The sequence below is a fragment of the Agelaius phoeniceus genome, chromosome 5 (genome assembly GCF_051311805.1).
Source record: "Agelaius phoeniceus isolate bAgePho1 chromosome 5, bAgePho1.hap1, whole genome shotgun sequence".
Classification (NCBI taxonomy): domain Eukaryota; kingdom Metazoa; phylum Chordata; class Aves; order Passeriformes; family Icteridae; genus Agelaius; species Agelaius phoeniceus.
Genome location: NC_135269.1, coordinates 23,209,903 through 23,232,663, shown reverse-complemented (window position 1 = coordinate 23,232,663; position 22,761 = coordinate 23,209,903). Strand labels below are relative to the sequence as shown.

At 52.4% G+C, this 22,761-nt stretch overlaps 1 protein-coding gene across 2 annotated transcripts; it reads right to left on the bottom strand.

Annotated features, from left to right (window-relative positions):
- Positions 1–376: 376 nt before the first annotated feature.
- On the bottom strand, positions 377–21,016 carry MICALL1 (MICAL like 1). Of its 2 annotated transcripts, none has more exons than XM_054632084.2 (16): positions 20,798–21,016; positions 14,643–14,691; positions 12,501–12,642; positions 11,283–11,386; positions 10,511–10,641; positions 7,730–8,310; positions 7,130–7,193; positions 6,086–6,471; positions 5,331–5,809; positions 4,736–4,870; positions 4,282–4,408; positions 3,834–3,924; positions 3,394–3,467; positions 2,872–2,986; positions 2,491–2,537; positions 377–2,192 (listed from the first exon to the last, which is right to left on the bottom strand). In XM_054632084.2, exons 1-16 carry the CDS (start codon positions 20,941–20,943, stop codon positions 2,071–2,073), a joined length of 2,793 nt encoding a protein of 930 aa, XP_054488059.2. In that variant the 5' UTR covers positions 20,944–21,016; the 3' UTR covers positions 377–2,070. The 2 variants fall into 2 exon arrangements, with proteins under 2 accessions (XP_054488059.2, XP_077034678.1); XM_077178563.1 differs by having other exon boundaries at positions 10,511–10,638.
- Between the last annotated feature and the right edge of the window lie 1,745 nt (positions 21,017–22,761).

Here is a 22,761-nt window from a genome sequence, read left to right as displayed (position 1 = left end):
GCCCAGTGGGCAGGGGCTCAGAACACAGCTGTGCCAAGCAGGGACAGGGGATTTCACCCCAGTGCCTGCTGCTCTTTGCTGTGATTTTTTTGGTTCCTGAAAGCATGGTATGCAGAATAGCCACTCTATTCCCACAGAGACTGGAAATGGCTGTTTGCTCACCTCATAAATACCCGCCCCTCTGTCCTCCAGCAGGCTGAAGCATGATGTCCAACTTTTCCTGTGGAAATCCCAGCATAACCTCCAGTTTCCAATTTCCTTAAGATCTCATCCTCTGCTTCTTAGCAATACTCAGCCACTTTCCAAAGCCAGGCAACATGCCCTGGCCCTGGGACAGCACAAGTGCACAAAGGAATCAGAAATCTAATCCACAATGATTTTTTTAATCCAATGTTTCTTTTATTTCTGTTCAGGTGAATGGAAGTCATGGGGTTAGTACAGTATAATTTACAAATCAAACTTCTGACCGGGCACAGGGCCAAGGGGTGTCAGGCTGCAGTGATCCCAGTGGCCTTTGGCAACAGTGATGTGGCAGCAGGCTCTAAAGATTTGTTTCTCCTTGGAGAAGAGTTGTGCTTTGGGATCTCCCCTCCCCTACCACTGTTCCTCATCAGCCTGCTGGGTATGGCAAGGGTGAGATGGCATTACCAGCACAGGGCTGAGCTGGCCAGCTCCCAGCCACGGGGGCCATGCTGGGATTGAGGAGAGGTTCAGGTCCCTCTGGTTTTGGGAAATGAGGATCCCTCTCCAGAATGCTACACCAGCCACCCTGCAAGGCACTGCTCCAAGAGCATTTTGGCTAAAGCCTGTTGGGTTTTTAGAAGAGACTGCAGCAGATGGCTCAGGGCTGGTTATGTCTAATTTGCTAATGAGAAGGCATGATGAACAGCTGACCAACCAAACACCCATGAAACTCTCATTGAGACTGATCCAATAATTCAATAAATAACTTATCATCTTGGAAGTGAAGGCAGGAAACAAAAATGGAAGGAAGAAGGGATGGTTGGAAGAACACTGCCCCCCACATTCCCTCCTCTGATGTACACACACGCACACACATGACAAATAAAATAAGAGGTTTAAAGTTTTAGGATAGGTTTGAATTCATCTAGTAAAGGAGGTGTAAAAAACAACCAGCCACATCTGCACACTTTTAAAGTATACACAACTGAAGCTGGGTAAAGGTCAGTTGTGACCGCGCCTCTCTCCCCTGCCGCTCAAGGGTGGCACTGGTGAGCAGGGACACAAGCTCGGTGCCCCTCACCAGCAGTCAGTCTGTCTTGAGCTTTTCTGCCCTTGCCTGGAAAAGGAACAGGTCCTCCCTCCCCAGGAAGGCAGCAGAGTCAGCAGTGTTTAGCAGCAGTGGGGTTCCTGAGTAGGGCATGTGAGCTACATCCTAGCAGCTGCACGCCATCCCCTTGGGTCCTCTCAGCCTTGGGACAGAGCCACCCACCCTGGCGCTCAAGGGAGGGGATGGCTCAAAATAAATAGGGCACCAGTTGTTTTTTTGGCTATGGCTCTAGAGCCTTGTGATGCAGGAGTATTTTCTTAACCTTTTAGTTTAGGCCAGTAAAACCCAAAGGATCCTGATTCTAATGTCAGTTTTCTCCTGAAGTTAAAAATGGAACAGAAAAGGGACAAGAGTGGGTAGGCAGGGAGGGACAGGGAGGCCCAGTCCCCTCCTGGCAGAAGTCAGAGGCACGTGGAACTGTCACAGTTAGAGTGGGAGAAGGGACGGTGTGCAGTTAGTGCAAGTTTTCCCTCAAATACAAAACTCCTTTGCTTGTCAATAACTCAGTTATTGACAGGAGCACACAATTGGGTAACGTATCTGAAAAGCAAATCCGTCTTCTCCCCACTTTGTTAACAAGGCTTCACAGAGGGTATGGCCATGCTCCCCTACAGCCTGGGAAGAGGAAGGCTTTGGTCATTCTCACCCACTCTGGGCTGAGGGCTGGCATCTCCCTGGGGCAGCAGCTCGGGTGCCTGGGGAGGGAGCAGGGGAAGAGGCGAGCCAGGGCCAGGGAGAGGCGAGTCGGGGTTCCCTCCCACTGCTGGTGTTCCCCTGCTCTAGCTTTTCTCCTTGGGTGACTTGCTCTTGGAGTCGTGCTTGTTGCCCAGCAGCTTAAGCACCTTCATGGGCTTGAATTTGCCTTTCTTCTTGCTCTCTGCCTCCGTCTCCTTGTGAAATTCTGGGGTTGCAAAGGGAGGTTGTTACTGTGGGATGTCAATAGTTGTACAGACACACTCATGACAATAAGCAAGGGTGACAGCCATGAATCAAAGCCCTCCACTTTGTGCACACTTTCTCTGATAACAGAGGTGTGCAGAACAACTGTGCCTCTAACTTTATTGGCCCTACAGGAAAGTCTCCCCAGTCTATACAGAATAGATTCAATCTCTCCTGCATACAATATCACAAATGGCTCGTGCTGCCCCTTACTGGGGTCAGCAGTGAAAACATCACTCCAAAAAGTATTTGTTTCTTACCTTTTCTTTTAATCATTGCTTCCAACATTTTATCCTCCTCCTCTTCTCTGAAAGAAAGAATGGGAAAGAGGTCAGGAATTCAGCCCTGAAAACAGCTGCTGTATTGTTTAAGGCTAGAGAGCCTCCTACTTAGAAGCCATAGAGGGGCAGATCCATCACTGTCTTGTGAGAATTTGCAACCAGCAGGATAAATCCCTCAGGCTGCACATGCTGTCCTGTCTTTCCCACACAAAGCATTCAAAGAGACAAGGATTGGGAAGCCTGGGAAGGACATCAGCAACATGGACATCTTGAGACACCCCCACAAAGCACTCATATGGCACTGAGTCAGACAGGCTGTGCTTCTCCCCTCTCCCCCAGCTCACCCCATTCCTCACTCACCTCTGCCGGTCCTCATCCAGGCAGTTCACAATGGCGTTCCTTTGCTCAATGATGGTCACCAGCTCCTGCATCAGCACCTTCTCCCTCCCTCGGTCCTCATCGGTCCAGTCCTTCTCTACCCAGCCAAACCCCAGGGAAGGACAAGCAGTTAGATGGCTGAAGGAGCACTGAAATTCAGGGCTTTGGGGCAGAGATCTCCAGCACAATCCCCTCTACCCTGCCGTGTTACAGGGCCAGTTGGGCTAGCAGTGCTATGGGGACAGAGCCCTGCATGTGGCATTCCCTGGGGACAACAAGAGCACATCCCTGCACAAGACTGGGACATATATTGAGATGGGACAGAGCCTCTAGAGCCAGTTGATTGCACTAGCATCCCTACAGATCTGCCTCTCTTCACCTGAGATCCACCTAGAGAGAGGGGAGATGATGCCCAGGGGAAAAATCCTTGTGGGTCCTTTCCAACTCAATATAGTCTATGGTTCTATGAAAAAAGGGGCAAGCATACCCAGAGTGGTGCTTTACCTGGCTTGTTGAGGAGGCACCGCAGCTCATACTCCACGTCTGACTGCCGCTGCTCCAGGTTCTGCTGCTTGAAGCTGCAAAGGAAGGGGGAAATATTGGGAAGCACTGCAAAGCTCCAGAGAGGTGGAACGTCATCCCAAAGTACAGGGTGAGCTTGGAAAGAACCATCAAGATGCTGATCTTGCCCTGTATAGCCAGGGGACCAAGGACCAGTAAGGACCAGCCCTGACTGCTCAAGGCCTTCCTGGGGTAGCTGCTGCAGAGGCTCTGGTGACACACTGTGGGTCAGGTCTCAGCTGGACAGATTTGCTTGTCCTTACTCCCTCCCTTTTTAGGCAAGGCCAGATCAGGATCTCCCCTGGAAGCACCATTTCAGGAGGGCTGAGAAAGGGCTCCCCAAGAAAGTGTCAGTGCCTCTCCACACACCTGCACACACTTACATGTAGATGAGCTCCGACTCGTGGCGCACCAGCATGTGCTTCTCATGGATGAGTTTGAACCAGTCCACAAGCAGGTTGTCCTCAGGGTTGTCTGCCAAGCAAAGGGGCAGTTTCAGAGCCATTCCCAGCCCTGGTGGATCCCATCACCCTGCAACAGGCTGGGCTCTGCCTAGCCAGGGGAGAGGCACTGGGCTGGAGCCAACCCAACCTCAGGCTATTTCTGAGGCTCAGAGAGACCCTATCTCTTCTCCCACCTGTTTCCTTTCTAGGGACATCTCCATGTTCAGGGTAAGGTTGTGACTAATCTTGGAGGCCAGCACAGCCTCTTGTGCTCTTTCAACCCCAGCATCAGCAGGGAAGAAGTCACTGTTGCTATTTCCTCGACTGGAGAGAGGGCAGCCCTAGGATCTGTCCTGCCCCACACCCACAGACAGCCCAACACACATACCATTCTCAGCACTGCGCAGTTTTTCCTCCAAGGCCACCCCACGGTGCTCCAGCTCATCCAGCTGATGCTCAATGGCATCCATCTCCCCATAGATGTCTTCCTCAGGGATGTACTGATCTGTCTGCACCTGCCAAACCATAAATCAGACACTTTCATTACCACCAGACTCCTGTTTCCAGGGGTAATCCAGACATTGGTCAACACTAGCAAGGGCAGAGGGACAACAGAATATTCCATCGAAGTGTGGACCTGAAATCCCACCCCGCTCTGGAGCAAAGGAAGGTGACGGTGCTTTCATGAACAAGGTGTAGCCTACACCCCCTCCTCCCCAGCCCCAGCCACCTGCTGTAATCCCTGCCCACACATGCCTCAGCAGGGTGCCTGCGGACTGCTGCAGCCCTGGGGGATAGCACAGAGCCGGATTTTCCCTCCTCGCTCCCCAGGGCCCTTTTACCTTGCGTTTGATCAGTGGGAAGCCGTGGCCTGGCGCAGGAGGACGCACAGGCTTGGAGCCCTTGGGCGGTTTCTTTGCCGAGGGGGAAGCAGCAGGCGATGGCTTCCGATTGAATGGGTTCTCTTTGCAGGAAGACTGGAGAGGGCAGACAAAAGCAGATACATGAGCATCCAGGGAAGGGAAGTGATCCCAACAGGTAGCAATGAGTAGACAGGGCAGTGCTAGCATTTGTCCTGCCCCACAGCCTCCTAAAGGAGGAACACAACACTCATCTCCACAAGCACCTAGTCAAAAAAATAGCTGTGCTCCTGTTTGACATCAGTTTCCCAGCCTCTCTCTCACAAGCATGCTGAAATATTTTCCTTCACGGTCCCCTTCCTATTTGCTCAGACTACATGACATCCTGCCTCTTCTCTAGCACACGGGGTAGGCAGAGTAAAGCAGAGCCACTATTTGACACAGGCCTGAAGCTTGCTTTCAGGGGGTCACACATCAAGCAAAGGGGCAAGCCTGGACCCACAGATCCCCTGTGACCGAGTGATGGATGGGGAAGAAAAACCTTGAGATCTGGATGGGGAGAAGGTCATCATCTCACCTTCAGCTGTGGTTTGGGTGAGGAAGATGTCTTGGGACTCCCAGAACCCCCATCTGAAGCCAAGAGGATTGGTGTAGGGCTAGCCCCAGCTGGAGGCTTGGGGGGCAGCCGGCTGGGGCTGGTCTTTAGGCTTCCAGTGGAGATGCTCCTGCTGTTGTGCAGGGTGCTGGGCTGCGTCTCCCCACTGAGGCTGGCCAGCTCACTGGAGGAGGAGAAGGGGGAGTTGGTGGAGAGGCTGGCTGGGACAGCAGGGCTTTCCCCGGAGGAGACGCTGGCCAGCGGTACATCAGCGCTGGAACTCTTGGCGGCTGCTGGCACGTGCACAGTGGGCTCAGAGGAGCTTTTGGGCACTGAGGCCTCATCGGTGTCTCCCAGCACCTTGGCTGAACTCTCAGAGTTGATGCTCTCGAGGCTGAGGGCTGGAGATGGGGTGGAGGATGATGGCTCAGAGTGTGACAGCCTGGAGATGGGGTGGTGGGCTGCAAAGCAAAGGGAGAGCTCAGGGAGGAATGAAGAGACAGCCAGGACAGAAGGGGAGGGTGGCATACACTGGACACAAGGGTCAGCGTAAAATCTTGCCTGCAGATGCTGTGCTCCAGTGGGTAGAGAGGACATGGCTAATGCAAACTAATGCAACCATCACTGCATAAAGGCTTGGCCTGCCAGGGTGATGCAGAGGCATCTGGGAAGGGGGAACCTCCAAGGGGATACACAGGGGCTGCAGAGGAGGGATAAAGGAGCGGGAGGAAGCTCACCTAGTGGGGAAGCATTGGGGGCTCGTGGAGCTGGCCGCTTCTTTGCCCTTGGACTGCTGGTAGGAGTGATGCCATACCAGGGGTGGAGAGGTTTGGCAGCAGTCTCGCTCTGCTCCTGCTCAGGGGTGCTCTTTTGGGTATCAGCACTTTCCACTTCCTCCTCATCCTCTTCCTCAAAGGGGTTGTATGGTTTGGGCTCTGTGGTATCAGACCTGCTCTCCTCACTCCTGGCTTTCCCCACCTCCTCCCCATCCTCCTCCTCTGAAGTCCTACTTGGAGTCTCATGGCTGTTGCCTGGGGGAGGAGGGGGAGCTGGCTTCTTCTTGGGCTCTGCTTGCACTAAGGCCATCCATGGTGGGTCCTTGGCTCTTGCAGTAGCTCCACCACTGGCAGAAGAGAAAGAGAAATCGAGATGGCAGAGACAAGGTGGGGTGGCAAGGCACTGGAGAGAGACTTTGCCCTTGGGGGAAAGGAAAGATGGAGCAGGATGTCTCCCATGCAGAAGGAGCTTTCTCATGCAAGGATGGCCCTAGGCTTCCCCAGACACAGTGTCTCATTTTCTGTGGGCAAACCCACAGGCCTTAGGGAAACACAGCCTGCCTGACTTGCCTGCTGGGCCCAGTGTTTTGGTGTCTGAATATTACAGCCTCCATCTGCTAAGCAGTGGTAAAGGCTGAGCTTTACGGGCATAGCTAGTCTTCCCACCTTTCCCAGGACAAACCCTCCACAAGGCAGACAAATGTCCCCTTCTCAGCACCCACACGCAGGGCCATTTCAGAAGGCATTTGGCAATCTGCCTGTGCCACAGAAACACCTTTCTGAAGCTCTCAAACTCTTTACAATAAAATGCCTGGGAGGTATGGATGAACACTGTTGGTCTGACCATGCTGGGCTAGCTCCTATTGCAAAAGGAACCTGGTCAAAGCCTACATGCTCCTAAGAGCAGGAGCTGATGGAGGTGAGAGAGAAGAGCACAGCTGTGCTGTCCCCACAGCCCCGCCTTGCTGTGGAGTTCTCAGGTGATCTGCAAGCAGAGGGACGTACCGATCAGAGGAGCAGGGTCTCCCTCGAGGTTTTGGGACTGGGGGGCTGGTTTCAGGTACCCGACCTAGAAAGACATAGTCAGACTGTCACAACACCAAAAGGACATGAACAAAGAGGTTAAACCAACATGAGGCACCTTAGATACCTTCCCACAGGAAGGTGGCTATTCCCACTCACTGAAGACCCCATGGCATTTCTCCCACAGTCGATGCAGACAGCTAACTGCAAACATCCCCTTTGCCTTTTTCTCCCCACTTCTCCCTGGGAGCTGCACCTGGAGAACTGACATGCCCCTCTGCTCCCACACCTGCAAACTCCTCCAGCTCTACCAACTTCCCTCCACACTGGCTTGCTGCCTTTGAAGAGCTCTGGAGAAGTACAAGGGAGCAGACAGGCAGGAAAATTAGTTCTGTTCTCCTTGCTATGGGGATGGATGGCAATTGTTGACAATCAAAGACCTGGTGTCTGAGCCCAAGATTTATTTGGAGGCAGAAGAGTGTCAGGCTGCAGAGAAGGAAGGGAACTCAGCCAACCTGCAGTCAAGCACCTCAGCCACTGAGGATGTGGAAGGTAACCCCTGCCACCATCCTGCCCTCTTACCGTTCACCATGCCAGGCCCACACTCGCTGCCCTCACCCTGCAGAGTGGACCTGGGCCGGGGGACAGGGTGGGAGGCTGGAGGGGACAGGGCAGACGCATCGGTGGCCTTCCTTGGGGCTGGGGTGGGACGTGGGTCTCTGAGCCGTCCATCCAGCGAGCTGGCTTTGTCCTGGGTGAGCCCTGCAGGCTTGCTGGGGATTGGAGGCCTGGGGGGAGTTTGGGAGACAGGTGCCCCACTGCCAGCATGAGCAGGGGCTGCCGGTGTCTCTGCTTTACTGGCTGTGCTGTCCTTCTCTGCTGGGCCAGCAAGGCCCTCTGCAGGCGTAGAGGTCACTGCCACACTCTCCTGGGAGTCAGCATCATCCTTCCCCACCTCTGCTCCTGCCGGGAGGGCACTCTCTCCCATGCTGTCAGCCCCAGTCTCAGTTCTTAGCTCTGGTGACTGTCGGTCTAGGCTGGGTCTCCTCTCTGCCTTCCCGCTCACGGCCAATTTACCACGATGCTGCGTGCAGACAAAAGTCCCTGCCTCTGACCCAGGCTTGTATGACCCTGGGAGCAGCGTGCTGGAGCATTCCTTACACCTGCCAAGGAGAAGAGAGAGCACCATGAGATGGGGGATGCCATCCTGCCCTTCACAGAAGGCAACACACCTGGAAGACCCTTGTAGGGACACAGAGTTAGTTCTTACCTCTGCTATTAAATCCTAGAGTGCCCTTGGGGAAGTAATTCAGAAAATAAGTAGAGAAATGTAAGCAGGCCACTGTAGGAAGCCATGGCAAGTTCAGAGCTCAAATACTGCACACATTTCGGCTCTTCCTTCATCTCAGAAAAGATTTAACAGATGTGCAAGGGTGACAGCTGGTATTGGGATATGGTGTGGTTTCCACATTTGGAATGGGGAGAGGGATCAACCATTCACAGACATGAAACAGTGAATATCAACTGGAATTAGGGAGCAACTGGTTCAGAACTGGCACAGGAGGCTACGGGCTGCCTTGCAGGGGCCAAGGGTCCTGGCACGTTAAAGAGCCGTCAGACACATTTGTTTGTAAAACAACCGGTCCCCAATGCTGATTATTAAATAAAACTACATCAATTTCTACTTGGGAAATTCCTGCATGGGAGGCTTCCAGAGTATTCAGGAGAAGGAACACACGAGCCTGGCCTGGTCTCATGCTCAGCCTCAGTAATGCTGACCATGGCATCCAGCTGGGCCACAGCATTTGGCTGGAAGGACAAGGGCCTTAGGCAGCAGGGCCATTCTTACACTCTGCCTTGCCTGTTGAAATTGAGCTAATAGCTTCCCCGTCCTTTGCTGTCTGCCACATCTCCCTGGATCATCCACTCTTCCCCCACTGAGCCTCTGAATGCTTCCTAATGAATCCCTCCAGGCACAAGCATGATGGCACAAACACTGGCAAGCAAGTCAGTCCTTCTCCATCTGGGAAGAGAGGTGGATAGCATACATGAAAGACAGCCAAAGGCAAGGGGCTGATCAAGCACTCCCATGAAAACCAAGCTTGTTCCTTCTTGTCTGAATACCTGGTGCTTGCAGCAGCTGGCTGCCCTACGCTGCCAGCAGATAATTTTGGCAAGGAATTCTGCTCTGGGCATCCAGTTGACAGGGATTTCCTTTAAAATGGAGTGCAGAGGGACTCTAGACAGAAGGGGTAGGATGAAATGAGGAGGTGGAAAGCTCAGACAAGGGGAGAAAGTGGTTTGCTTTGGGTTTATCTCCATCAGCCCACAGGAACCACTGCCACAGGACATTTCTGACCAAATACTGTCCATGAATCAGCACAGGAAAAAAAAAAACCAAACAAACAAACCAGAAAATAGACAAGAAAACAAATCAGGAGGCAAAATATTTGGGATTAAATTACAGGGATCTCCCTGCTCAGTCTGAAGGGCTATGAGCTGTGCCACGGCAGACATGGCACCTCTCCTTTTCCTGGCCCATGAGGACAGTGCAGGTTGCACCTGAACCCCAAAATTCCTGCTTTCGTCCCAGCTGCAGATGGGAAGCCTGATGGACCTCAGCTCAGCTGCCCTCCTGTGACACTGTTTCTACAGCACATCGCCAACTAGCTTAGGCAGGTGAATGAGGCCTCCCACATCTACCCAGTGGCTCCATGTTTCTGACCAGATGCCAACCCTTGTCCTGTGGCCCATGGGAGAGATCTCATTTCTTCATCATCACAGGAGGGAAAGCAGAGTGAAATGATTTCACAGGTGCTGCAGGTAAGGACCTGTACTCAGGGAGTAACCAGAGAGCTGCTCATTGCTCAGTTTGTTAAGAGTCTGCAGCTCTCCACATGCTCCCTGGGAGCTCAGCACCACCCAGGCAGCATGGAAGCCTGTATATCCAGTTGAGGATGTGGAGTGTAGGTGGAAGGAGGTCTGTAGGATGATGTCATGGCTTAGACCTCAATGGAAGGGGATGGGGGGTGGTCCTGTGTAGGCAGGTGGCAAAGAGGTAGAGCATCCTTTTTTATGGAGGTGGGAGAAGCTCAAGAGGCTGGGATTCCAAGTAAATGAAGTGGGAGAGCACAAGTCAGCAAGGGAGGCAGGGAGCAGGATAGGAATGGAGCACAGGGACACAAGGGGCTAGTCAGACCTCTGGGACAGGGGGCTGGCAGGCAAATGGAACATCTTCACTCTCATTTCAAGCACTGTTGTTCATGTTCCATGCTGCCCAGGGATGCAGACACTCGAAGATGAGGTGCAGCAGGCCCCGTGTGCCGAGGAGAGGCTGCCCCAGCAGGCCTGGCCACGACCTACCTGAAGCACTGGCGGTGGTAGAGCTTGCCCTCGGCCAGGTAGCGCTGCACCAGGTGGACGTGCTGCTGGCAGGCTGCGCAGGTGCTGCTGAGCGCGCTGCGCTGGGGCCGCTGCTCCGAGGGGGCCTCCTCCTGGGACACAGCACAGGAGCTCAGCACGGGGCCACAGCCTGCTCCCCAGAGCACGCATTCTCTACAGCAGCTGCTCTCTGGGCAAGGCCCATGGCTCAGGGGCTGACCTCAGGGGCTGACAATGCACAGAACAGCTGCCCTCAAGCCCAGGCACAGGCAGGCTGCCTCTTCCCAAATTAGAAGGGGCCACTTCCAAAGGTGCCTTGGCCCTATCTACAGCTGAAGGTCTAAGGTGGAAGGGACTAATCTATACCCCATGCACCAGGATCCTGTGAAACATTGAAAAAGGTCCTATCCCAGACAACTGCTAAAAACTGAAATAAAAGGCATCTTTTCTGCCCTTCTAGTTCCACACTCCTGCTCTTTCCTCATGTACAGGGTTATCCCCACATAGGAAGGACACCCAGCACTAATCTGCCCAACCTCTTGTCTGCTATGGACAAATTACAGTCCACAAACTCAGAGAAAAATCAGTCTCAGCTGGATCCCACAAGGAAACAAAATCCCAAACACCCCTCCCAAAATACACAGGCAGGCCCCTACATGGCTCTGTGACAGGCTTTTCCCCATCTCCTCACCCACAGCACAGGGGGTACCACTGCCTCAGGCTGTCTTGGAAACTTTACCAAGAAATCAGGTACCTGTGGTGCTGAAGGACTCTCAGCTGCAGCCACAGGGGTCTTGTGGGACAGCAGAGAAGGAGAGGAGGCAGCAGTTGGTCGCTTCATAGGCGGAGGGACGCTGGCTGGAGGCAAGAGGGAAGGAGGATCAGGCGTGGAGAGCAGTGGTGACTCACACCACCCATGTGCGGGAAGGGGAGGGGAAAAAAAATAAAATCATCCAGCCTTGTGACATAGGATGAGACCTGCCTCTCCCAAAACTTCAGTGCTTATTTTAGGTGGAAGAGACAAACACAATCTAATAATGGGTCAGCTGTGAGGCTGCCAGAGAGCCTGGCCTGCTCTGGATCCCCTTCTGTGGCCCAGGGATGCCAGCCTCTCACTGTGATTTTATTTACTCATCACGTGTTACTTGGCTTCCTTGTAATTGCCTCCCTAAGCAACGCTCAAAGCCCAGAGCAGCTGGGGCAGCTGCTGATGTATTGTGGTGACCCACTGGGCCCCAGGGCTTCCAGGCTGTCAGCAGGTCTGTGAAGCATCTCTTGCTGTCGGGGCTGGAGCTCACACACCAGTCCCCAGCAGGGTTCCTTGTCTGGGAGACCAGCATCCCTGGAGAAGCATATACAAGTGGAAGAGATTTATCTCATGTTGTGGCTACTGACTGAAATAGGGGAGACGTGGAGCTTTCATCTCCACCCAGCCAAAGGATGCCTGGGAAGAGCTGTCTCAAAGCACTCAGCTCAGGCCGCAGCTGCAGGGACAGATGAGCTGATTTGAAACATTCCAGCCTGGCTCCACTCCCTATGTCCTCCAGTCACTTTACATGTACCCATGTCATAAAGATTAGCTGTGGGAGATGGGCTCCTACTTAGCTTTCTCCTATTTTAGTGGGTTAGAGCAGATCACAAAGAGTTTTGATGAGCATCAGGGGTGGTGGCCCAACCCAAGTTGGCAGGAATGCAGTGCAGAGGGAGGAGAAAGGCGTTTCTTTTTCCACAGCTTGAGCTATTACATCACCCCACACCTCCTGTGAAACCTCACCCCACCGCACTCTCTCTTCCAGGCCCTCCTCAGGGGCACCAGCAAGATGCAGGAGAGGCAGGTACCACCTGCTCCTCTCCCCTTCCCCACAAACACAGCTCCCCGTTGCCACAGGAAGGAGGAAGCACAAGGCTGTGCTGGGTTTCCTGTACTCAAACAGGGACAAACTGGAAGCCTGAGGGGTGGGAGGACACTCACCTTGGCTGGGGTTGTTGAAATGGTTGTAGTACTGAGACACATAAGTCATGATGCTGAGGCAGTCGGGCACCTTCATGGAGACCATGTCATTGGGATCCAGCAGGGCTGGGATGCCCAGCTCCCGCTCTGCCAGCTCAAAGGCCTGCAGGAACAAGAGGCACTAAGGGAAGAAAACTGATGCTTCATGAAAAGTAAAAGAAATATCAAATTGGAAGAACCACAAGGGGGGTTAAATACTGAGCCTATGGCATCCCTAATGGACAGAGGCTTCCAGACATGCTGCTTGACTAAAAAAAGAAGCAACAGAAGCAAGGTTCCCTTCAAGTTTTCACTGAAAAAAAACCCAGTGTTTTTTCAGCTCAACCAGCAGTGCCCTCATGCAAGAACTGGCAGAGTCTTGGCTGGCACCACAAAGGGCCAAGGGCTGGCAGGTACTTCCAGTGACACTGAGCTCTACTGAGCAGTGTCCCCAGCCACCCCAAATGCTCACCCCACAGAAACACTGACTGCCCATCCTTTCATGCTCTGGGGTACCTCACCTTCCCCTCCCACAATCAGTAGAGCCATCCCAGCTCCACATCCAGTACCCTGCCATGCACAAGCCAGTACTTCCAGTACTTTTCTGTGTCTGAGCAAGCAGAAACAAGGACACTGTGATAAGAAGCACCCATCTCCTCCAACTGCAAACGCAAAAGGAAGGAATGGAAGAGAAAAAAAAGCTGTTGGAGAGTTTCCCACTTGTCAGTATGTGTGGATTACTGTCTCTACACTGGCCATCCCTCTGCTGAGCCAAGGGCAGCATACCCCCAGTGGTCTCCCAGGCACAGGGGTGCAAGACTATGGCAGGGACTGAGGAAAAATAAGTCAGGAAGAGATGAGAGTGGTTTGGGCACTGAATGGTGAGGTACCAGGTGCACCAGGTAAAGGTACTGGGTGTGGGTAAAGACTGAAGGTGCCTAGTCTCTGGGGCATAAGGTGCTGTGCAGGGTGTGAGTTATAAAGGAAAGTAATGGAGAAACAAAAGAAAATAGATATTTGCAGTAATTAGGGGCATAAAAGTGCCCCCCATGGATATCCTGCTTTGCTCAGCCTGGCTTTAAGTCAGTTGTCCAGACTGAGTCTTACTAAACACAAGGCTGCAAGGAGCAAGGAGAGAAGAGAGATCCCACCTGAGAGGTCTCTAATAGGACAAGATACCCATTGCATAGGTCTTGAATGGAAAAAGCTGCTAATGACTGAAAGGGGTGTAGGAAAGGATGTGCCAGGACACAGCTGGACAGCCCTAATCCTGTAAATCCCAAATCACAGAATTACAGAATGGCTGGGGTTGAAAGAGAGCTCAGACACCTAGTCCAAACCCCTGCTAAAGAAGGTGGCACAAAATCACATCCAGTTGGGGTTTAAATATTCCCAGAGCAAGAGACTCCACTTCCTCTCTGGACAGCCTAGTCCAGTCCTCTGTCACCCTCACAGTAAAAAAATGTTTTTCCTCATATTCAGCTGAGGAATTCCTGTAATTCAGTTTGTACCCATTGCCCCTTCTCCTGTTGCTGGGCACCACTGAAGAGTCTGGCCTCATCCTCAACATCCACCCTTAAGATATTTGTATGTAGCAGGTGAAGGGCCATGCTTCTCCACAGACTATCAGATGGAGCCTGCAGCCACTAGGTCTTTCTGTCATTTAAAAAAAGCAGGGCTATTGCTGCTCTGTCCTACCACTAGCCCCTGGGGCTGGGCACCTCCCCATTCCACACTGCCTGCTTCTGCTATGGGCTCCAGCTGTCCCAAGCAGGAAAGGAACATTGCAGACCAGGGTCTAGCATGACCTTTCTCTCTGCTGATGCCTGAAGTAAAACTAGCTTCCTGCTTCCATTGCCTGCAAATCTGGAAGACCTGAAGTCAAGATGTTGCACCATTCAAATCTTCACCTGAGATGTTGTCTTGGCAACCATTAGGATAAACAGGCTGGAAGCTGATGTTTCAGATTCCCTCATTTCCAGAGAAGCTCCTGCCTGTTACTTACAAACACAGATTTTTCTTATATCCTCAGCACTGTCACAAATTCCTCCCACACTACATGACCTCCATCAAGTCATTCTCACATAATTTCTTCCTCCTGTGCACTGCAGAACAGGAACTTACCAAGCGATTATTCTCATAGACGTCATCCTTGGAGAGAGAATCAAAGTCTCTGAAATGAGAAAGCACAAAATAGCCACATGAAGTGCAGAAGAAAAGTGCCCCTATGCCATCACATGTAGATTCCAAGGACAGTCAACCTTACAACAACTCAACACCTAAGACCCTAGATAAACAAAACCTTGGCAAAGCAGATTTCAGGCTGTAACGGGACAGAAAACCAAAGGGAAATTGCAATTAAAAAAAGAAAGCGAGTCCCAAATGGGTGGTGACCAGGAAATTAAAATGTCATTCTTGTCTCTCGTTACCCACTTCTGCCCTGGAGATTAAAGGCTGCAGAAACACCAGGGCCATGTCTCAATTAGCACCACACACTGCTGCACCAAACACTGCACGACATGACCCCAAACTTGCTTTTCCAAGGCCACTGGCACAACAGTGGTGGATGGGGAGACAGATCCCTCACCTCAAGAGAAAGAAGGGACATATACAGGTGGCTCTATGAGGATCCTTAGACAAACCTCCCTGCACCACCTTAAGGAATCTGGGGTGACACAGAAGATCTTCAACTGCACTTCTGTCCTTGCTTTTCCCCAAACATTCACAGTGCACAAGAAAGAGTCCTCAGCTGCAGCCCTTGGAGCTGAATGCAAGGTGCTCAGGGCACACAGAGGAATCTCAGAAGTCTCCAACTCAGGGGATCCATTTGTTCCAACCCATTTCACTTGCTCCCCTGGAGCCCTGTGGGGGTTCAACATGGCCACAGGGACTGATTAGCTGTCTTCACCAGGGAAGCAGAGGGCAGAAAGATAGAGAAGTCTGCAGGCTTTCAAAAGAGGGGGAGAAATGCAGGAAGGAGTTAGTTATGCCTTTTGCATGTGCGTGTGGGTACAACGTGTGAAAACAGCATCACGCTGCACTGCTTACAGCTCCTTCCTGCCAAGGACCTCAGCTTTGTTACAAAATCTCCTCATGCAGCAGCCTGGTGTGCCTGCTAGCTGGATTCATGGGAGGATGCACTCCAGAAAGGTCTAGGATCAAGCAAAGCCACCCCAATGGACCACAGAGACCAAAGCTTGGGAGACCAACACAGAAGGACAATTCAGACTAGAGGAGGGAATGCATTCCCCATCCCGAAGGTGCTGTCCAGGATCCAGGTGAGGTGGCACCACGCACCTGCAGAGAGGGGCTGCATGAACCTCCTTTCTCCATCCTCCTCTGGATTTTACTGCCTTTTCCTGGAACACCGACACAACCTGTCCTGGTGCCACACAGCAGAGCAGCCAGCCCCTTCTCAAAGCCTCTCATGCAGCTTTCCCAAAGCTGCAGAGGAAGTCTGTGATGAGCTCAGGAAGGTTTTCCCGGCTGCCTACACCACCAGAAAATTACACTTCCTCCCTTCAAAAGCAAGAGGCTGCTGGTGCCGTTTCCTCACAAACGAAGCTGCAGCCACTCACTGCTGCAGGAGCAAATGCAGCAGACACACAGAAAGGTGGGCTGGATGTTCAGCTCTGTTACCATCCTGAAAGCTCATGCGAATACATGTACACAGCTCAGACTGCTCAAAATACCACAACTTTTTCTTCTCTACATGCTGGTCAGCAAAAGTTTCAGCTGCAGCCTATGCTTTAATGTCAAAACCACTGCCATATTTGTAATTATAACTAGTCTCCACTGGGAGATGTTTTTTCCCTAAGTTTTTGTTTTGTTTTTGCCAAGAGAAGTCCTTTAACCTTGCAGTATTTTTTTTTCCTTTTAAAGAAAATGCCAACTTGGAACAAAGGAGAAGCAATGACAGCAAAGTTATATATCAACTGCCCTCTAAACATTCATGACCTCCATTTTGAATGCCTTTGCTTTCAGGATATGGGAGTGGTGTAGCTGGAAGCTTGAAGACTCCTTGGTGGGCCGGGCTGGGAGAGTATTTTCTGACAGACAAAACATCGTGTCCATTTCACTCTGCCCCAGCAAACCAAAGCTGTTTTAGTTTTAGCATACCAAGGCAAATCCATTAGGAAAAGCAGATGCCAGCAGAGAGGATGTGAAGCTCAAGAGGTATCGAGGGGTTAACAAGCAGCAAGGGAATAGAAGATTCTTTTCCATTAATGTAGGATTGCAGACTCAGCTTTATCTGAGACATTGAAGTCCATCAGTACATGGTCACAGGGATCAGTTTATTCAGTTCCTCTCAATTTTCCAGCTCCCTCTCTGATAAGCCAAGCAGGACCACACTGACCTGTGTTGCTCCTGACATGAGCACTCCCATATGCCATTTGGTCACGTGCCATCCCTGTGGCTCCAGGCAAGCTCCCAGTACCAATGTGCAAGGAGCATGGCTTCTCAGGAATGGGGAAAAGTCACTCCAGACACACCCCTTTCCCCTCTATAAACTGACTCCTCTGCAGAGAGCCCAGAACTTGCCATCTCGCAGCTCTGTGACATGTGGCTGCATGTTACATTATTTCCTTGCCCTGATCTCAGCAGTCTTTCATCCATCTCTGCTCAGGCTCCTCTCCTGCCAACATACCCATCCAAGGGACTGGATGTAAGAACAGGCAAGACTCTGGCTATCCCAGCTGAACAACTGCCTTGACTCAGCAAACCCCAGTGTTGTACCATATCCTGGAGTAATATTTCTATGCAAATAACATCCCAAGCACTTACCTAATTAGATACATGCAGAGCCACTAAGCACTCCAGGGTTTAGGGCAGCTGCCAGGGAGCACAGCAGATCCAGGGAAGGGGGGAGGGTGTGCTGTACAGCTAAAACCAGAGCAAATTCCTGGATTCCTCAAATATAAATCATGAGCACTTTAAGGCAGTGCCACATAATAAGCCATTCAGCTTTCCAGGTCTTGTCAGGGAAATGCAGGCAGTACATGGGAAGGAACAAACAAGATTTGTGATCCTGCCTGTAACCAAACCTATGGCTCTAGGGACACAAAACAGCATTTCTAAAACAGCTCTCATCTCTTGTTATCCTCAAGCCTCCATCTCTCCCAACACTCCAAAGGCATGTGCCATACTCCTTTTATTCTTCTAACCCCTGAATGCCAAGATCCTTCCCTGCATGGCAGGGAGGCTGTACAGCTTGAGATGCTGAAAGATGCTCTTTGCTTCATTAATCTGTAGCAAATGCCTTGTAAACACTAATTTCATGCTTCAGATTTCTAGAGCACTGAGCAAACAAACTCATTAATCCCCACAGTCCACTGTCAAGTTGGTCTGGCTGTTGACAGCTTAACTGAAAAGGGAAGAGAAGAGATTAAATGTCTCATCTCCAGATCACACAGCCAGCAGCACAGAGGCTAAATCCAAGTTTCCCATTTCCCTGACTGGGACAGCGAGGTAACAAAGCCAAGTGAAGTGCCTACAACAATGGAGTCAGGGATTTGTATCTGCATGGTTCAACACACAGGTCCTGGCAGTGTGCACCTCGTTCTTGGTGGTCACTTCAAGACACCTTTAGCTTAATTCAGCAGACACTGAGAAACTCCAGTCTACTTCTTTCAAAAAGCCCAAATCTATAGTGTTTCCAAGAGCTCTGCAGGAGCTGCTCCAAAGCTCTCCAGGGCAGCACATCCCTCTGATGCCAATTTGCCTTATTCACGGTGATTGTGTTCAAATCAGGAGTCATGCAGAAAACTGTCCTCAGTCTCACTTACCCATGTGGTCCTTCATGACAGCCTCTTCCTCAGCGTGCTCTCTCCCAGCACAGCAGCACAACAGGGGTGCACCCAGGCAAGGTCAGAAAACTGGGATAGGCTGACAGCCACCACAGCAGCATTGCCCAGGGAATCAGGGTGGCAGAGGAGTGGTGTCACACAGGTAGAGAAGAGCTTCAGCTCAGCTCTCCTATGGATGTGCCCATTCCTCCTCTCTGCAATCCCAGGAAAAGCCAGCAGGAAGCAAGGAAGCAGAGGAACTGGCAGTTCTGTGGAGCTCAGAGGAACTCCAGCCCTGGGGAGCAGCACAGCTGTCTGTGCAGGCAGGAGAGCCCCGCACAAAGGAACACCACACAAGGTCAGAAAGGCACTGCAGATCCCTGCCAAGTCCCATTACTGCACTGACTGAAAGCACTTTAGAAGAAAAGAAGGGCAACCACTTTTCCTCTGCCGTCAGGAGATTTACTGCCTCTGATCCAATCTTCCCACTTCCAAATTGGGACAGGCTGAAGAAGCTGGAATCAGATGAAATGATGCTGCTCTCCTGACGGTCTGAAAATCCTTCTACAACATGCCATGTCCTTGTAAGGCCCTGGGCCTTGTCTCTACAATGCAGCTCGTGCAGAGGACCTGTGAAGCACGTAGTTAGGACATCTGCCAGGAGCAGATTTAAGCCCACTGACAACTTAAGAGCAGTGGCCCCTGCCTTAATGGGATGGCAAATATGGTTAATGGGAAACCATCAGGTGGTTTTAGTGGTGTTTATCATAAGCTTTTACTGAACCTCTGCTTTTCAGTTCCCAGCTGCTGTGCCATTTACAAAAAAATATAATAATTGCATGTGTTCTTGTCCTTAATTTGCCTCTTCCCACCCAACAGCCTTGTCACTGGGACCATTTTCAGAGGCTCCATTCTAGCTAGTCAGAGTGAGCCATACCATCCAAGAGCTGCAGGACACAAGACCACACAGCTCCTTCAAGACCCAGAGATTGATGCAAAGACACCGTATGTCTTGGCTCTCAATCATTCCAGAACACCATGCTGAGGGTTTTGGGGCAGCCACCTGAAACACAGCAGGCAGCAGCTCAGTTTCCAGCCTACCTGCTCAGCTTTAGCTTGTAAGGACACCGGCCTGTTCCACTCTCTCGTGGACACCACAGCTCCACAGTGGAGTCACGGCCAACCCTCTGCCTGACAGAGATTGCTGTCACGGCAAAAGGCGTTCCTGAGGCCAGCTCAGGAAAGAGAACTTGGTCAGTATGGGCAGCCTCAGAGGAAGAACCACCGACCCCAGAGCAGAACGTGACGGACACACCATCCTGGCCGGCTTTAGGGCAGGCCAAGGAGTATGTGCATGCTGCAGGCACAGCGAGCTGGGGCGATGCCTACCTGCCCTGCAAGGGCTCCAGGGATTAGAGCAGATGGGCGCCGGATTCCCAGCACCACCGGGGCACACAGGGTTACAGCACAGGTCGGGGCAGATTCCTTCCAGCGGCCCAGCCAGTTTCTCCAGCCTGACACAGCGCCCCCAAGCAATCCCAAACTCACTGTCTGCTTCCTGAAAATCACATTCCCCCCCAGAGATACCCAAGCTGGGGGAGGCTAGAGAGGCTCAACACCCCTGCTGGCTTTTGCTGCCTCCTTCTTTCACTGTGGCATCCAGAGAAAGCAAGCTAGAAGCAAATGCAAGCAGCAACCTGGTCCAGGCCTCTACAGATTTCTGAGTGGCTGCCTCTGGGAATGTCCCTGTGCAGGACAGGCCTCTGGCCCTCCTGAAGTGTGAAAGCTCACCTCTTGCTGAGGCAAAACACCCCCACACCCAGATACCAACACCACATCTCTTCTCTGGTAGGCACCGCTCCCATTAGGGCACATGCACCTAGTCCACCTCCGTGCTCTCACCACCCTTATATTGCATGACTTCTGCTAACCCTGACCTTGACAGGTCTGCAGGACCAGGTCAGGAGGTCGTTTGCTGAAACACAGAGTGATAGAATAGTTTGGCTTGCAAGGGACCTGAATGATCATCTAATTCCAACCCTGCTGCCATGGGCAGGGAAACCTTCCACTGGACCAAGATGCTCAGAGCTCCATACAATCTGGCTTTCAGCACTGCCTGGGAATGTGGAATTCCTCATTCCCAGTACCCAACTATTTCTCGACAGCATCTTCTTCAGTGCATCCCCTACCAGCACATCAGCGCAACAGAGACACATCCGCTCTCTGAGCCCCTCATGTCCCCGCTCAGGGAGCTTCCCTGCCAGCCAGCCTGGAGCCGCTTCCCACAGCTCCTCCATCCCCCCAAACCCCCGTGAGTCCCCCCGTGATCGCTCCTGAGCACAGGCGGCCCAACCCCTCCAGAAAGGGAGGTCCCGGGGGTTCCGCGCCCCAAACCTCCGCGACCCCGCTCCTCCTGCCAGCAGCGCCCGCGGGCGGCAGCCGTGGCCCCGCGGCGCCCCGTCCGAGCGGCGGCGAGGCGCGGCCTGCACTCACAGGAGGTCGGGCCGGTGGCGGTGCAGGATGGCGCAGAAGGCCAGTCCGTCGCGGAACGAGGTGCTGAGGTCGCGGATCTCCACGCCGCGGTAGCCCTCGCACTGCCGGCGGCACCAGGCTTGCAGGGCGCCCCGCGGACCCGACATCGGGGCGGCCGCTCCCAGCACCGCCGCCGCCGCCGCCAGCCCGGGCCGGGCGGGGCCTCCCGGGGCGGGGCTCGGGGGGCGGGGCCCGCACGCGCCGCGGAAGCTCCCGCGCCCCCGGGCCCGGCGCTTCCCGGGGAGCAGGGCGGCCTGCAGGGAGAGCACCCTCTCCCACCTCGGGGAAAGAGTTGGGCCTGAGCACAACTTAAATTCAACGAGATTAAAAACCACTCGGCAGCCTGATTGCTGAAACCCTCTCAGGCTTAGAGGCTGCTCCAGGCAGAAGCAGTTCTCAGCAGTCCTAGGGGCACAAGCAGTGGAGTACATCTGGGACGTAGGTGGCTCCCAGGGTAGGCTCAGGGCCAAGGAGAGCTTTGAAGATCAAGACACTTGGAGTCACAGGCAGTGCTTCACAGGAAGCCCTGGAAGACGTGGAGGAAGAGTGCGATACAATCTCAGGAACAACATCGAGGCGATGGATTGTCACGAGAGCTGGTGTGCACGCTCGGGGCGATGGCTTGACAAGGCGGGGAAGCACACTATTAAAGGCTATTTTATTGGGCTGAGCTTTCTTTTCACCTCCAACAGCTACCTCTGTGGAAGACCAAACCATCACACTGATGTTGAGCTTATTGCTGCCAGTTCCAAATCTTTAAGAGTCCATTCTCTGCAATTATTTTGTATGGGCTCTACACTCCTTCCTTCACTCAGATTTCATTAGTAGTACCCTCTTTCCTCTACTTTGCTGTTCATTCTATCATTCTATGGTCCCAGAACTGTAACAAGTGAAAAATAAATTCTCTGACTGGTTTGTACAATCTCCCCGCTCTGTGCCCGAGATAAGCTGTGGCGTAAATCACAAGAAAAACTACTCTGTAAGCAAAAAAGGAAATGAAACATTGTGTCAGTCTTGTAATTACTGTGCTGGCTATTCAGCATCCCCCAAGCCGCCTGACAGGGTCTTCCTGATGTATCCTAAGGGACAGCAGGATGAGGGAGGTTTTCTTGAATTTTCCAGGTTCCGTAATTACACTCACCCCTTCACAACTGTAGGTCAGAGACAGACACAGAGCACATGCCCCTGTACTGTGGTTCCCTCTGACAAAACCATTTTGTGCAGAACCACTTCCACTCACCAAACACTGCTGCAGCAGGCGATGCTGGAGCTCTAGCCACCCCCACCTCCCTCTGGAGTGCCTTCCCAGCACCAGTGGAACTCTGTTGATGCTGCTGAACACCCTCCAGCCTCCAGCAGTGCCAGGCACCGCAGCTCACTGAGCCCATCTTTCCACCCAGCGAGAGCTGCAAGCTCCTCCTGGCTTCGTTCCACCAAGTGCCAGTCCTGCTCAGTTAACCTTCGGCAGTCCCGCAGAGGAGGCGCGGAGCCAGGGACATGAGTGCATGGGCTCTGCGCACCCTTTGGAAACTGCTCTGGCAGATGGAAACAAAGCAGCAGCATATTCATAGACCTGAGAACAGCCTGTAACCACTGGAGTGTTTCAGATGATACAGATATGCATTAAAAATCTGTAATTCTGACATGCCAAGCAGATATTAAAATCCCAGCAACACGCTGGATTTTTTTGCTATGCTATGAACTAGAACTGATCATGGAGATACCTGTCAGGGTTCTCATGTTGTGTATCACATCCACCTGAGCACTTCCTGGGAAAGATTTGGGCTTTGGATAGAAAGAAAGTAGGGCAGTTGCTGTTGACAGGTATGCTTACTGTGCTGCTGTTAGCAAATACACAGAAGGAAAAGTGCCAGCCCTAAAATCAAAAAGGAGCAGATTCTGCTTGATATGAACACAGCTCCCCA

Coding starts and splice junctions, on each gene's coding strand:
- MICALL1 (XM_054632084.2), bottom strand. CDS start 20,943: ATGTCGGGTCCGCGGGGCGCCCTGCAAGCCTGGTGCCGCCGGCAGTGC. Junction 11,387..12,500: donor TTTCAACAACCCCAGCCAAG/GTGAGTGTCCTC, acceptor TCTTGCCTCCAG/CCAGCGTCCCTCCGCCTATG. Junction 2,193..2,490: donor AGCAATGATTAAAAGAAAAG/GTAAGAAACAAA, acceptor TTGCAACCCCAG/AATTTCACAAGGAGACGGAG.